Source organism: Juglans microcarpa x Juglans regia, chromosome 2S (genome assembly GCF_004785595.1).
Source record: "Juglans microcarpa x Juglans regia isolate MS1-56 chromosome 2S, Jm3101_v1.0, whole genome shotgun sequence".
Taxonomy (NCBI): domain Eukaryota; kingdom Viridiplantae; phylum Streptophyta; class Magnoliopsida; order Fagales; family Juglandaceae; genus Juglans; species Juglans microcarpa x Juglans regia.
In genome coordinates, this window is record NC_054597.1 from 290,738 (window position 1) to 304,979 (window position 14,242).

At 38.0% G+C, this 14,242-nt stretch overlaps 3 protein-coding genes across 4 annotated transcripts; all 3 read right to left on the reverse strand.

Moving 5' to 3' along the window:
- Positions 1–1,713: 1,713 nt before the first annotated feature.
- On the reverse strand, positions 1,714–3,259 carry LOC121252929. 2 transcript variants are annotated; one of them, XR_005938305.1, is made up of 3 exons: positions 2,914–3,259; positions 2,318–2,602; positions 1,714–2,115 (listed from the first exon to the last, which is right to left on the reverse strand). XR_005938305.1 is itself a non-coding variant. In XM_041152784.1 (2 exons), the coding sequence occupies exons 1-2, from the start codon at positions 2,366–2,368 to the stop codon at positions 1,813–1,815; spliced, it is 354 nt and encodes a 117-aa protein (XP_041008718.1). In that variant the 5' UTR covers positions 2,369–2,895; the 3' UTR covers positions 1,714–1,812. The 2 variants fall into 2 exon arrangements, 1 of the variants encoding a protein (XP_041008718.1); XM_041152784.1 differs by lacking the exon at positions 2,914–3,259 and having other exon boundaries at positions 2,318–2,895.
- Positions 3,260–3,995: 736 nt separating this feature from the next.
- On the reverse strand, positions 3,996–6,377 carry LOC121252004 (double-stranded RNA-binding protein 3-like). The gene is given in 4 exon segments (XM_041151450.1): positions 3,996–4,704; positions 4,707–5,501; positions 5,578–5,797; positions 5,944–6,377. Coding segments are annotated over 4 exon segments (1,479 nt in total). The 5' UTR covers positions 6,244–6,377; the 3' UTR covers positions 3,996–4,540.
- A 1,406-nt stretch (positions 6,378–7,783) lies between these two features.
- LOC121252005 (probable protein S-acyltransferase 7) lies at positions 7,784–12,746 on the reverse strand. Its single transcript, XM_041151451.1, has 5 exons — positions 12,249–12,746; positions 10,341–10,523; positions 9,560–9,856; positions 8,722–8,955; positions 7,784–8,593 (listed from the first exon to the last, which is right to left on the reverse strand). The coding sequence occupies exons 1-5, from the start codon at positions 12,333–12,335 to the stop codon at positions 8,111–8,113; spliced, it is 1,284 nt and encodes a 427-aa protein (XP_041007385.1). The 5' UTR covers positions 12,336–12,746; the 3' UTR covers positions 7,784–8,110.
- Positions 12,747–14,242: the final 1,496 nt, after the last annotated feature.

A 14,242-nucleotide genomic window follows, 5' to 3' on the forward strand; every position in this document is an offset into this window, starting at 1 on the left:
CATGTTCCTTAGCTCATGAGTCCGGACTATTAAAACATAAATCATGGATATATTACGTATATCATGTCTTTCCGGCCAGCTCCATATATATATATATATATATTTGAATAAACCTCATTCCATTCATAGTAATCAGTCACTACAAGCCATATCAAAAGAAATCAAACTTGAGATAAAAACAGGACATTCTTCAATTCAACACGTAAAATTTTCTAGATTTAAGGCAAACTTTGCCAACTTATGAGCAATTATATTGCCTTCTCTTCGAACAAATTGAATCTCCCAATGCAGCATTAATTTCTTTAAAGCTTCTCTTCACATCTTCCACAACCTGACCATACCAAGTCCAGCATTCCACATTGTCTTTCACTGCATTGATTATTATAAGTGCATCACCTTCAAAGACCACTTTGTTGAAACCCATCTCCTTACAGACTTCTATCATTCTTATTAGGGCAATGGCTTCAACTAACACTGCTTTGGCATTCATTCTTTGTGGTTCACTGTATGCAGCCATGACTTTCCCTTTACTGTTTCTGATGATAATCCCCAGTCCCACAACACAATTTTGTTCATCTATTGCCGTATCAAAATTTGCTTTCAACCACCCATCCTCAGGTAATTTCTTCCACTGTTTAATGGTAGACACAAGGCTCCCACCACTTGAGTTAGCTTCCTTACTCTTCATTGCCTCTCTAAAACCATCTAAGGATTGTAGGGCCCTTCAAAGACCTGTGCAGGACCAAAAACAAGATTTTCAAAAAAAAGACCTGTGCAGGACCATAAAGCATGTAAAATTGTTTCACTTTCAGTTTTACAAATTGGGCACTTATAATTTTTTCCAACTTTCTTCTTAAAAAGCAGTGCTTTTGTAGGAAGAGAGTTGGCACATGCCCTCCATAAAGTAATTTCCGGCCAGCTTCATATATAGGATGATAATTAAGAGGAATATTTAATCTTATTCTCAACCTCCACGTACGAGGGTTGCGTTTTCCAAGCCTGGGAGTACCCAGATAACGGCCTATTGGTTCCTTGTTACGTACCTTCCCTAACACAACCATTCAACTACCATTATATAGGAAAAAACACAATATTTATCTAAAATAATTTTGAATTCTACAGCAACTGGAAACGATTGAGAATCTCTTTGCTTTTTATGTTGCTTAAACTATCAAGTTCAAAAAGTCATAGAGATTCTTTGCAGGAAAGAATTCATTAATGGGGGGCGCCGGGGCATTCATTTCTTCTACGCTTTGTTTGAGAGAGAGAGAGAGAGCAGAGACTTTCAGCCCCATGCATGTGCGGATGCTCTTTGGCACTGGCATCTTAGTCATGTGCTCAGGTTTGTGCTCTTGCCGGCCATAAGGATTTGCGACGTCTTTTCACCAACTCATGATTAGAGCATGTAGTGCATGAACTTCTTAATTTGCTTCTTCCTTTGGATGCTTATCTTTTGAATGTATTCCCTTATTCATTACTTTGCGCCATCTTTTTGTCTAAAAAATTATTTTCCCTTTTCATAATAAAACCTTAATTAGATTCTGAGCAACACGCAGAGCCACCTGATCTTTTCCTCTCACTATGATTCATTTGAATTTCATTAATTCAGGTATAAATAAGCGGATCGAGAAAAAATATGATCGTACGTACATGATTAATATTAATAACTAAGGATTTGCTTGCAGAACACAATCACTTGAGCCCTTGAAACAGTTGAGTCCTAATTCTTTTATTTTTGGCCATTGATCTCTTTTGTTGAACAACGTCAGTACTTTTTAGTACCGGCCGATACAAGTCTTTAACAAGGTTAATTTACAGCTCTCTTACACATGAACATGGGGAAAACCTAATGTGGGTAGTTGTTTCTTCTTGATCTAAGCCAATAATAGAGGAGACCTCAGTGATTTCACTCTTACATGATGAAGAAGGTTGAGGATCAGGACCTAAATCAGAGCTGACTTCCCCCATGTAATTCATTGTAGTTGGCCTAACTTCCAGTCTCCGAATTTTCTTGCTGTTAGAGGGCTGAGAAATCATGACCCCTTGTTTTTCAGGTCTTTTCTTTCTTTGGAATACAAGATAGACAACCCAATCTTCCATTGCCATCATAGACACCTGGACAGAAATTCAAAAACAAAACAATCAAGCTCACAAGCTCCATCGAAATAATAATTGTAACCGGGTGTTATACTATATATCTCCGGAATTTCATTCAAAATCGAATGGTACTTTTCATACAAAACCATGTGAACATAGATTTTATATATAGTAGTAACTGCTCATCATCCTAGCTATATATATATATAGACACACACACCTGGGTGGAGCAGGGGCTTGTTTCAGTGTTCACAAGACGATATTCGTGCATGACCCATCTCGTTTGAGCTCCATAAGAACGCTTCCTTTCGCAGAAAATCAGAGTTCTACTTATCCCAATCGCTCGGACGTTGCTCTCAGATGCTAATATTTGCTTAGATTTGCCAACAGGCTTCCAGTAACCGGAAGTAGTACCAGCAGCTCTCTTGCAGTAGTTATTGTCGAGGGCGGTACTTATCCTCTTTGATCTAGTGCTAAAGAAGTACCTCTTTTCCTTTTAAGTCACCTAAGCGCCCATGCCATGAAAGAGTTAATAGAACATGATCATAGGCTTAATTAGCTCATCAAATATTTCTAAAACTAGAGTCATAACGTCATCACGTAACAATTATATATAATTAATATTGTAATATATAAGCTAAATTTACACCCTAGCTAGCTAGCTTGATCAAGAATATATAAAATGTGGCATCAATTAGGAAAATATATAGTAATATTGACATTTAATTTGAACTTAGTTCTAGTACTGGCATGGCTTTCATATTCGATGATCCAGAGCTAGCTGCAAATACAATATCACGTACAGTACGTAATTACCTGGCAAGCCCCAAGGATCAGTCTGGAATACATCGAACTCGGGAATGACTTAAACTGGTAATGGGATAGCGAAGACCTTGCGCTTCAAGTAGTGAAAGACAAGCTTTTCGTCGGTGGGATGGAACCGGTACGCGATAGGCAGTACTGTGATCCCAGCTCCATTATTAATATTATTTATCATGACAAGAAGGCCAGGGAATTGAGCATCCTGCATATTGGAATATATATCATGTTATGCAGCGAATGAAAGAGAACGAAAAGGAAATGGTGGACCTGTCATGGCGGGCTAGCTAGGGCGGGCTTGATGGTTCTTCAAAATTCAAGCCTAGACGTCCGGCCAACGATTATTTCCAGCTCTAAATTACCCAATATATATATATATATATATATATATATATTCATAAAGCGGATTCTCTACATGATTATAACATGATCGACAATTATACCATATTATAGGCTTAATTCTTAGCATGGAAGGATGCATCTTTGCTTAGCGTGTGGAAACCTTCTAATAATACCATAAAGATTACACATCGACGATCATTAAGATGATCATTTGCTTCAATATTTTGGTCACATGACGAACCCTTTTAAACATAACTTGAAGAACATTTGACTGCGTTGTCGACTCAAGGGAGAGTATCCTAACAATTAGTGCGCAAGCAAAGAACGCCTAATTATCTGGCATTTAGTTGATTGGCCGGCCATGATACAATTTTATTAATTCCATCCCTAATTCATGTTTGTAACACTAATTGAGTACGTGATGGATGCCTTACTTAGTTACGTAACATCATATTAACTACTTGTATTATTGCAAGCCGAACAGGACAAGCTCAATATATTGACTTTTTGATCCCCGGATGCTTTTATGGTGGCCAACCCTCTCTTTAATTGAACGGGACATGGCCCTCACACGACTACACTTTCACTTTCCACACCACAAGCTGTCAAGTTCCCTGCAACCCCTTGAACATAACGGCTACTTTTCCTTCTTAAATAAGAAATTCAGAAAATAAAAAAAATAAAAAAAATAAAAATCCAAGCCTTTCTCCCCAGTTGCTAGGTGGAGTCAGTTCAACAATGAATGATTAGATAAAGAATTGAGGAAAAAACTAACAAACATAGCCACAAAACAGTGAGTGAATTAAAGGAGAGGCTAGTAAATGGAAGGAAGAAGATGAGGAAGAGAGAGACAAGTGTGTGTGCAGGAGGAGCATTAATGGCGAAGACAGGACCATTAAATATTTCTCAGGGTATCTTAATTACTTGCCTTTATCGCTGAAATTGTCTGTTCGTCCTCTTCACGCTGCCTTCATTGCTACCTCCATCAGCCCCCAACTTCTAAGCTTACTTTTTTCTCTCCCTCTTATCTCCTTCAACCCACTCCCCCATATCTCATTTATTGTTCTCTCCCTCTCTCTCTCTCTCTCTCTCTCTCTGGGTCACTAAGTGCAGTAAATACATGTCGAGGTGAAAATTATAATATATCATCTTTTACAAAATTTCACCATAGACCCATGAGACAAAAACTATGGTTCCCAAGGGCCAATAGCCTAAGTTTTGGACTTTCCAGAACCCATGAAGTATAAACTGTGGCAGAAGATGCTAACGCTCGTTCTGTACCTCATAACTGTAGCTTGTTGAACTCAGAACTGAGTCGAGTTGACCCCAAATGTGGCTTGTTGAACCTGGAGCTAGCCGATGGGATCTCTTCTCCTGTTTGTGCGGGCAATATTGAAGTAGTAGTAGGACTTAAAGCCGATGCTGAAGTTTCCTTCACTGCTGGGGGTTTGAGGGTTGGATCATTGGATTTGGAGGTGGTGCTGCACAGACGGGGATCACTGATCTGATTTGAACTGCTGGGGCAATCTTGTGGGGATTGAACCCTCCAGTGTACATGGTCCCGGCCATGTGCCCACCTGTGGATGCCTTGATTGGAGCCCGTGCCAATTGAGACGAATCTAGCGAACCAAAAGGCCTATCAAGCATGGAAGCCGTCATCTTCCCTGTATTGGACAAAGGAGATTGCCTGGATATTGAACTTGACCCGTAGACAACACTTGAATTTGAATTGCATGGACATTCATTTTCAGTAGGTTTCTTGATATTTGATTTCCCACCAAGCCACTCTTCTTCATCCCTTCGATGCTCTTCAACTGGAGTATTGAATTGTGATCTACACCTGATTCTTACTGGAATAGGTCTATTTGATGGATACGGAGAGGGACTGTCTGTGGATGAATTTGGTGGTAGGATCTTTGAAGCTGTTCTGGGTGGGGGAGGAGGCAGAAGAGATACAAAGCAGTTTTGTTTTTTAACGAAACCTTCTGGGACAGAGTCCATAAACAGATCCAAAAGCCTCCACGGCTTATGCTGCTTATTGTTACTAGATGTGGATGAAGTACCACAACAAGTGTCTCTATGAGCTCTCACCATTCTCCTCTTGACTTGGTTCTGATCCCTCCTCCTCACATGTTTGCATTCGTCTTTGGTCCTGAAGTTTGAAAGAACCCTTGCCACAACTGCCCGATCTAGTTCTTCACCAGTGTCTACTTCTTTATTACCGAACGAAACTAAGTTTGGCACTGCATAGAGAGGGCCATTGATCAAATAAACTTGGTATGGGAAATAAAAGAAATTTACAAATGAAATCAGACCTACTTTTTTTCAGTGCAGACCAAGCTGCAATTGCAGCATTCTTCTCGGCTTGCTTCTTTGTTTTGGCTGGCTCACCAGTGAAATTCATGCCAGCAAGCTCTACAGTAGAAGTGAAGATTGGGACATGGGCAGGACCTGATCTTACAGTGGTATATACAGGAAGGTTCAGTCCAGCTCTATGGGAAGTTTCTTGAAGTAGGTTCTTGTAAATCCCAGTTTCATCCTTCATGGAGTTTAACAATAGAGCAAATAAAATGAGGAAAACTAAATTAGAGACGAATGGGTATGACTTCTTTATTTATCTAACCATTCAACAAAACTAGTCAAAATCAAATACATTTAAGAGGGCTTCTTAGCAGAGGAGCTTACAAGAACTCTTGCAGTTAGAGACCTTGCAGGACCTCTCGTGGACAGGACATTGAGAGCTACTTCGGCAGCTGCATGCTCTGCCTGTCTTAATGTGGTGCAATAGCTCGGGCTTTCAAAGATCTCACCGTTGAAATTCACAGAAGCTTTGAATCTTGGTGCATGATCAGGCCCTTCTCTGATGCAAGCATAGGAAGGCAGGTTGAAACAGCTTCTCTGTGCCAGTTCCTGCAGTTGATTCTTATACATATCTGCCATGAAAATCCAATCCACAACAAAACAATCAAACCAACGTGAATCCATTCCTTTCCCATCATCCTAGAAGGGAGAGGAAAATAGGAAGAGTATGAAGACTTATCTAGAGAGGGAGAGAGAAAAAAAATCATCCCATGGGGACAAAAGAATACTAAAATATAGCGCAGCAAGTGAAATGTAAAGCAGATGATACCAACCTAGAGAAAGAGAGGAGGAAATGAACGCAACAACTGAAAATCTAAAGACAAAATCAAGGAACCCACCTACTTCACCTGATTTCTCGCTCCTACATTGGCATGGGACTCTTGGCTTTCAAGACAAAGCATCTCATGTGCTAATACTTATGTCAGCTGTGAGGAAGAGATAGAATAGAAGATTATCGACTCAAGTGAAAACTGTCAAATTTGGAGCTTTTGCACTCCTTTTGTTCTCTCTTGGCGAGAGCATATTTTACCCAGCAGGAAAAAAGGGATTCCATAACAGTTTTAAATTGAGTTCAAATAAATTTTTTTTTTTCCTGGTACAGCACAGTTTTCTAGCAATGAGAACCAAAAACATCTTTTCTCCGTTTGAATACATAAATCATCTCACCTTATTTGATAATTATAATTTTTTTAAATTTTTATATAAAATATAATAAATAATTTAATTTTTTCAAATCTCAAAACATTAATAATATTAAAAAATAATATTCTAATAATATTTTATTTAACTTATCTAAAACCATCTAATTTCATCTCATCTTACCTTTTAAAGAGGCCTTAACCTTTTTGTTAGGGGGTAGTTATGACATTTTGCACCATTCTAGATTATAGATTAAGATCGGATCGCATAAAGAATTCCCAGATCCTGAGATAATATTGGAAGGAGTTTTGTTATATACAAGCAAGTTTGCATACCAATCTGCGTATTAATGTTATTGTATTCATATTTTAAATTTAAATTAGCACTGTTTTTAATAAAATCTACTTTTTAACCAATCATATTGAATGAGTATGCGTATTAGTACGCAGAATCGCTTGCAATTAAATTTTTCCTATTGGAAGTGGTACAAGAAAATGGACTAGTTGATTTGAGTTTTTTTTTTTTTTTTTGGCAGCAAAATCGCGTCTAACATAACCTTGACTTTGGAGTGGAGTGGAGTGGAGTGCAGGCATTTTGTTGACTGGGGGCAGGGTACCTCCCTCCTGGCTTGGACACCCATCCTTCTTTGAAACAAAAACTTTAAAAATTGGCAAGAAGAAGTGATTTTAGATGAAGCATGAAATTGGCAACTAATCGAGCTACTCTGCTCCACATTAACAAGTAATTCAACTTCCCCATCATTAATCATAATGGCATGGAACGAAAGGTTAACGTTATTTCTTGAGTCAAACGTATGTAACTAGTTTTATTTTTATTATTAGTATTGCTATTTCTGTTATTGCTATTGATATCATTGCCTTGCATGGAAACTAATAGTTTCAAGGAAAGAAAATTTATTAGATGGCTATTTACAGTAAAGTCATGAGAGGCGGGTTTTCGTGCTTTTTTTTTTTTTTTCCTCGCTTAATTTTTAACATCTCACTCCAAAACAAATATAGCCCAATTCCACAAATGCAGTATGGTTAGATGCTAACTAATTCCACAAATGCTGACATATCATGAAGGCTCACTCATACCAACAACACACCATTAACATTCCTTCCTAAGATCACAAAGGCCAAACCAAATTAGAACCCCCCACCACACAAAACACAACATATCAAAGCAAGTTCCCCACCCGTACTGCACATTAATCTTCAGTGATCAATCGTGGAAATCTCAACTCACCCACTCCATACCAACCAAATCATATCCAGTTTAGTTCCCAATTCCAGTCATTCATCACCCAATCCGCTACGAATTTTCAGTTCTCAGTGTCAAGCCATTGCTGCTATCCACCATTACGGTTTGGTTCCCCAACTCTAGCGGCCAAAGCAAGAACTTCAGGTGACATTTCCCAGCTTCCACTTTTCCTTCCCCAGCTGGAACGCCTGGGATGTATTGCAGCATGCTCCCCTGCTCCCTCTACCATCATTTTTAAATCTGGAGTAATTTCGCCTAATTCGCCATCCTTTACATTCGGCCGATCATTGTTGTCAAGTTGCCCTTCACAATGACCCGCCCCAGCACCCATGTCTCCCCACACTGTTTTCCTGCCCATTTCTATGTCCACAGCTTTCCCCATGTTTGGACTCATAAAACCCCCACCCACTGACCTATTAGGTAACCCGGGTTCCCTTGGTACCTTAACCCTGAAATTGTTCTTTGATGAGGGAATGCTGGTGCAAAATAGTTCCGTGAAATTTTCAACCACGCCTTTGTTATAGGGATTAGCTCGCCGATCATATCGATATCTGAAATTTTCATAAGTAGTCTGCACAAGGCCATATGGATAAATAGAAACTTAGAAAGTCGTCTGTCACTAACAAAGATATTAATTTCAGACATGCACATAAAATTCAACTCTACGGAATTATGGCATGAAGAAGATGGGTCTCTTACCTGATTTGTGCTGATGAGATATAAATGGAAAGAAGTAAGACCACCAACAAACCACATGGATATGAAAGTGTAAGCTATTAGCACAATGGATGCTGGTGTTTTGACCATCGCTTTCCAAATTGTGGTCTGTTCTCCTCCCATGATCCTTCTTATGTAGACCCAGCAGAATGCAAAGACATATATACAAAGAAGGGTTGTCGAGAAGACAAACATGAAGAAGAATCGATAATTCCGCTGCAACCAACATCGGGAGTTTTTAGGTGCATCATCCATATACAAAGCATTGAGCATCACCAATTCAACTTACAATGAGATAGAGATATATGAATCAGTTAATAAGACAATTTATATTCAAAATTTAACTCTACTGATGCTTGATCATTTATTTTCAGTCATGTTTATCTGCAGTTCAAACTAATAATCAAATGAGCTTCAGCTCTTCTCAGATACCTGAGAGTGGTGGTGTCTGAATAGGAATCCAGCAACCTCAGCTCAAGCACATTTGATGTAAGCCTACGTAATCATTTCTCTTTACTACAAAGAGAAATTCGTGACTAGTAAAATATACAAACTACAAGTATCTATCTCCCAAACTGATACAAAACACTACCCATCCGTGAACAAATGGTGCAGTGTTTTATGAGTACTACTCCTATAAAGACTTCCTTGAAAACTCTACCATTCCATGAACAAAGGCAGCTATGCTTCATCAACGCTACTCCCATAAATACTTCCTCCACCAAAATTCCAAAAGGAATAGAAAAAAAAGGTACATAATAAACATAAAACTGAATTCCGGAAATGGCAAAAAAAAGGAATCCAAGAAACAATCACTTACCAGCCCAATACACTGCCCAACCCAGGGGCAGTGGTGGTCAAATCGCTCCACGCAGTTATTGCAAATTGAACAGTGCGAGCAGCGAGGAGGTCTATAAAGCATGCAGGTATCACAGTATTTAATCTTTACAATGACACCATTGACCACTACTTCCTTAATGCGAGGCAAGCGTAACTGTGGAGTTTGGCCAGCCCCAGCTTCTACACTCCCATCAAAGCCTTCTGGCTCTGGAGGGTGTGCATTACGCGGAATTATACCAGGATCTCTTCCAGAGGTCAGCAGAAGAAGAACTAATACCTGAAAAATAAAGCATGCCAATCAGCTTAGTCTTCACTCGTCAGTACTCCAAAATTCTATTTTATTCTTGAAAAACTGCAAATGCATATCACAAATATTGTTAAAAGCATGGCAGATATAAACTAGCCCATTCAAGACCCAACCAGAAGATGAAAGAAAGTAATTCGCCACTCTCTCATGTGACAAGCTACCCTTGTCTGAGGCCAAACTCCATAGCTAAGTGAACTGACAAAATAGTTAATCCTAATAAGGGAAAAACCTACACCTTCAGTATAAAGTATAAACTTCTTTCAAACCTATTTGGTCAGGGAAAATTTTCAAATCTAGTTAGTGATCATGAAGAATTCCAAAAGCACACTGATCTTTATGATATGTCATAGAATGTCAATGATTTTGGAGGCATAAAAGAATGTGTAGAACAAAAAGCAATACATACTCATTGGGGTGGGGGGGGGGGGGGTGGAGAGAGAGAGAGAGGGCTCACATATACTGTGAACACAACAGCAATAACCATTATTGATATCCCCAAGTGATGTGAAAAATCATTCATCAGTTTTCTGGCAACAAAGACACAGAAGACTGCGACAGGAGCAACAATAAGGAATATGGTCAATCCCAGCGATCTTACATCAGGTCCAAATATGAACCTTCCCTGAAGGAAAAATATCTGCAAAAGAGAAATGATTATGATAGATACAGAAGCATACGAATATTTTATATATCACATTAGATTTTAAAAAACAGTTAATTATAACCCTCATATATCTTGTCATATAATTAGCATCTGGAGCTGATATATTCTATCATTTAAAGCATTATACTAAGTTAATAATCCAATTGAACTCGTTCACAATAAAGATGTATAAACCTTTTCAGAATCTATCTACCATGCCACTAAAATTTAAGAAAAATGCTCCGCAATTAAGAAACAAGGGAAAAAGAAAAAGGGACCTCGAGAACATAATTGAAATTAGTGGATTTAAGAATGAAAAATTCTATTCATTATCCCCATACACCACACTTTTTTATTATTATTTTTATTTATTTTTTTCTCTTACTAAATATGTGGTATATGGATGATGAGTAGAATAATTCAATTAGTTTAAGAAGAATAAAACCAAAAAAATAAAAATAAATAAATAAATAAATAAGTGCAGTATGAAGATGATGAGTAGCAAAGCTCTCTAAGAATCTATAGGGCTAGCCAACTTAAATTATTTGAAAGGACTAATTGAGATGGTTCAATGAATTAAAGGCGAGGAGCCAGCCGGAGCACAAGAAACCTCCCCGTTTACAAAAACTACTACCAAGTTATTTGCAATGTATTCACCATCAGCATTGCCAGTAAATTAATTGATTAAGCAAAGCACGAGTAGTTTTACCCTTCCGTACTCTAGCGCACATTAGACATTTACAAGGACTAACCTAAAGAGATGACTGACACCCAATAATTGAAAGAATGAATGGACCCTCACCTCAAGCAAATTGATAAATTAGCTATATGCTAAAAGAGGATCACTCTATTCACTTGCTTATCTGTTTAAATGGATTCTCTACAAGTTACACGTAGCATACATGCATCAAGCACAAAGAACCAAAACATACTGAAATTACTGGTTAAAAGAGTAAGGAAGTACGTCAGAGAACATACGGCTAAATCAAAGCTCTTATGTGGTGGAATTGAGGCAAGCAATAGCATTCTAGCTGGTCACTTGAAAACTTTTAAAAAGTCAATCATACCACAAATGTATGCTATCGTTCTCTGTTCTTCTTTCCTTATTCTTTTAGAGGCAAGGTTCCTATTCTAAACTTGTCGATGTCAAATACTTGATTATACTTGCTAATTGGGAAAAAAAAATCCTAATTCAATAATCACTGATTGAAAAAGTTGTACAAGAATAATTTGAGGAGCGTTTGGCAAAATCTTAAAATGTCGGTGAGCGTTAATTGAACAGTCTACACAAAAAGAAAAATGAATGTTAATTGAGCGCCGGTGCTAAACACCCCCTCCCCCAGGGTTTTACCCAAACAGAAGCACAAAAGCACAGGCCTCTTTATGCTCTAGTGGCAAAACTGATTTGTCATTTTAGGCAATAGCAAAGAAAAAATGGAATCAGATTCAAAGGAATCGCAAGTCTACCGGAACATTAATTTCAGCTGATTGGCTTAGCTTCTAAACTATTAGAAAAAAGTGCTTTTTGGCCGATGACATGATCAAATTTTATTCCAAAAATCCTTACACAAGAAAAAGAGAGGGCGGGGGGAAGGGAAAAATAAAAGGCAACAGTATATGAAAAACAGAAACAGCAATAATAACAAAGAACAGATAACACACGCATTAAAAGAAAAGACTGAAATTAAGTTCTTAGGGGAATTAGACAAGAAAACTTACATTGCTGCCTTTCCAAGCTTGGTAAAGGCGAACATCGGTGGATCCGGATCCCGGATCGGAGCCCTGTGGTGGAGGCACCGCGTACATCCTGTAAATATATATATGTGTGTATCTCTCTCTCTCTCTCTCTCTCTCTCTTTCGGTCTGTCAGCTTAAGATACTCTAAGAATGCATATAACCAGATGGGAAGGTGCAAAGAGCTCCAATCGCTCACTTCTAGGGCTCAGAACTCGGGTCCATGATTAATTTAGGTTCCAGCGAGCTCAACGGCTGTTTGTGGGGGGTCTCCGACGGAGTGTGTGGGAGCGAACGAGGGTTTGGTGAGAGAGGGAGAGAGCTTGTACGACCGAGGGACTTGTGTATGGGGCTTTACAGCATAGAAGGTGAGACGTGGCTATGTGTGATTGGGGCGTGCGAGAGATGGACGAATTGGGCGGGTGCGTCTTGACCCGCCCTTTCTGTTTTCCCAAAGACAGAATGTGATGGTAAATGCGGCGAATGATGATGATGCTGATAGCCCCAACTCACTCGCTGTACGAAATTGACCTTTTCTTAACGGAAAGGTGCCTTATTAACGGTTGAAATTATAAATTTACACGTCAGCGGTCAGCGATATCACACAGTATATATATAATTTTTTTTTTTAATTTTATTCACCTTATCATTCATATATTATATATTTAATAAAAAATAAAAAATTGAGCTGTAACGTCAGATAATGAGTAAAATTTTTCTATAAATTTATCTCCAATTCTATGTGATGTTTTCATGTTTTATTATTTATTGTGACCAGAAATCTTAACCATTTTAATGATTTAATTAATAGAACAAAAATATTGACCTATTGTATAAAATATTTGTATTGACTAAATCTAAATAAATAAAGTATAAGTTATTTTTTAAAAGTGTGAATTATTTATTAAAATCTGAACATTATATTTGTCATATAGAGTCGAGCCCCGAGTATAAGGATCATATATTACAGAAACACCTTAAAGCGTGAGATTCTAGTGATACAAGATATTTATAAAAGGTTATGCCATTAAAATAAATTACAATAGTTTAAAAAGAAAATTCTAAATTCATTTGATGACCACTCGCAATTTTTGAAGTTTTACTCGTTCCTCTCCTTCCAAATTCACTATTATAGACAGATCAGAACCATCTTCCAATAAATGTCTTGGAGACCTCTCAATAGAGCTAAGAGGCTGATCATCCTTCTTGGCATCACCCAAGCTACACCCATCCTAACTAAAAAGAATTATTTCACAAACTGGCAATCTCACAATGTAATGTATTAGTAGATAATTGACAAATTCTCTGCCCTTTTTACACAAATAACACAAACTCAAAAATATGATTGAGTATTTTCTTAGATCGTCGATAGTGAATCTTATCCAAATAAACTATACATAGAAAAAGAAAGAGATGCATTTAAGGGAACCTTTGTCTTCCAAATGCTCTTTCATGAGAATTGATTTACATTACACTCTAGAGATGGATTGGCAGAAAGAATGTACTATAAACTTCCCCTTCGCCTCGATGCGCCAAAAAAGCTTGTATTCACCTCTCCCTTGTAGGGGCATAATAGAATAGGTTGTAAAATTCAAAGATTGTCTCAACTTCTCAATCATGCATAGACAACTCCAGAAAATGTAACATTCTATTGGAATTGCCGAAATTGAGACTTCCTTCATTCTTGCTATAAGTATGGATAGGCTTCCTTGAGTACTCAATCGTCACATCATATATCATGCTAAAATTTGATTCAGGACCTGTTACCTACCTCAAAATGTATAAAACTATAAAGTTTAATACATCCACATCTAATGCGCTTCCAGAGCCCCACTACCCCATAAGATCCACTCGCATTGTTCAAGCATCAACCTTCCCATGCTCTACAATACTTTGATTCCCAACAACTGGATACCCAAACCTCATTCAAAAATTGAGGAATAAACGGTAGCCCATTCTACTCGATGAAATTTGAATAC

Coding starts and splice junctions, on each gene's coding strand:
- LOC121252005 (XM_041151451.1), bottom strand. CDS start 12,335: ATGTACGCGGTGCCTCCACCACAGGGCTCCGATCCGGGATCCGGATCC. Junction 10,524..12,248: donor AAGCTTGGAAAGGCAGCAAT/GTAAGTTTTCTT, acceptor TCTCTTTTGCAG/ATATTTTTCCTTCAGGGAAG. Junction 8,594..8,721: donor ATCTCATCAGCACAAATCAG/GTAAGAGACCCA, acceptor GGCCTTGTGCAG/ACTACTTATGAAAATTTCAG.
- LOC121252929 (XM_041152784.1), bottom strand. CDS start 2,368: ATGCACGAATATCGTCTTGTGAACACTGAAACAAGCCCCTGCTCCACC. Junction 2,116..2,317: donor CAAGCCCCTGCTCCACCCAG/GTGTGTGTGTCT, acceptor ATTTCTGTCCAG/GTGTCTATGATGGCAATGGA.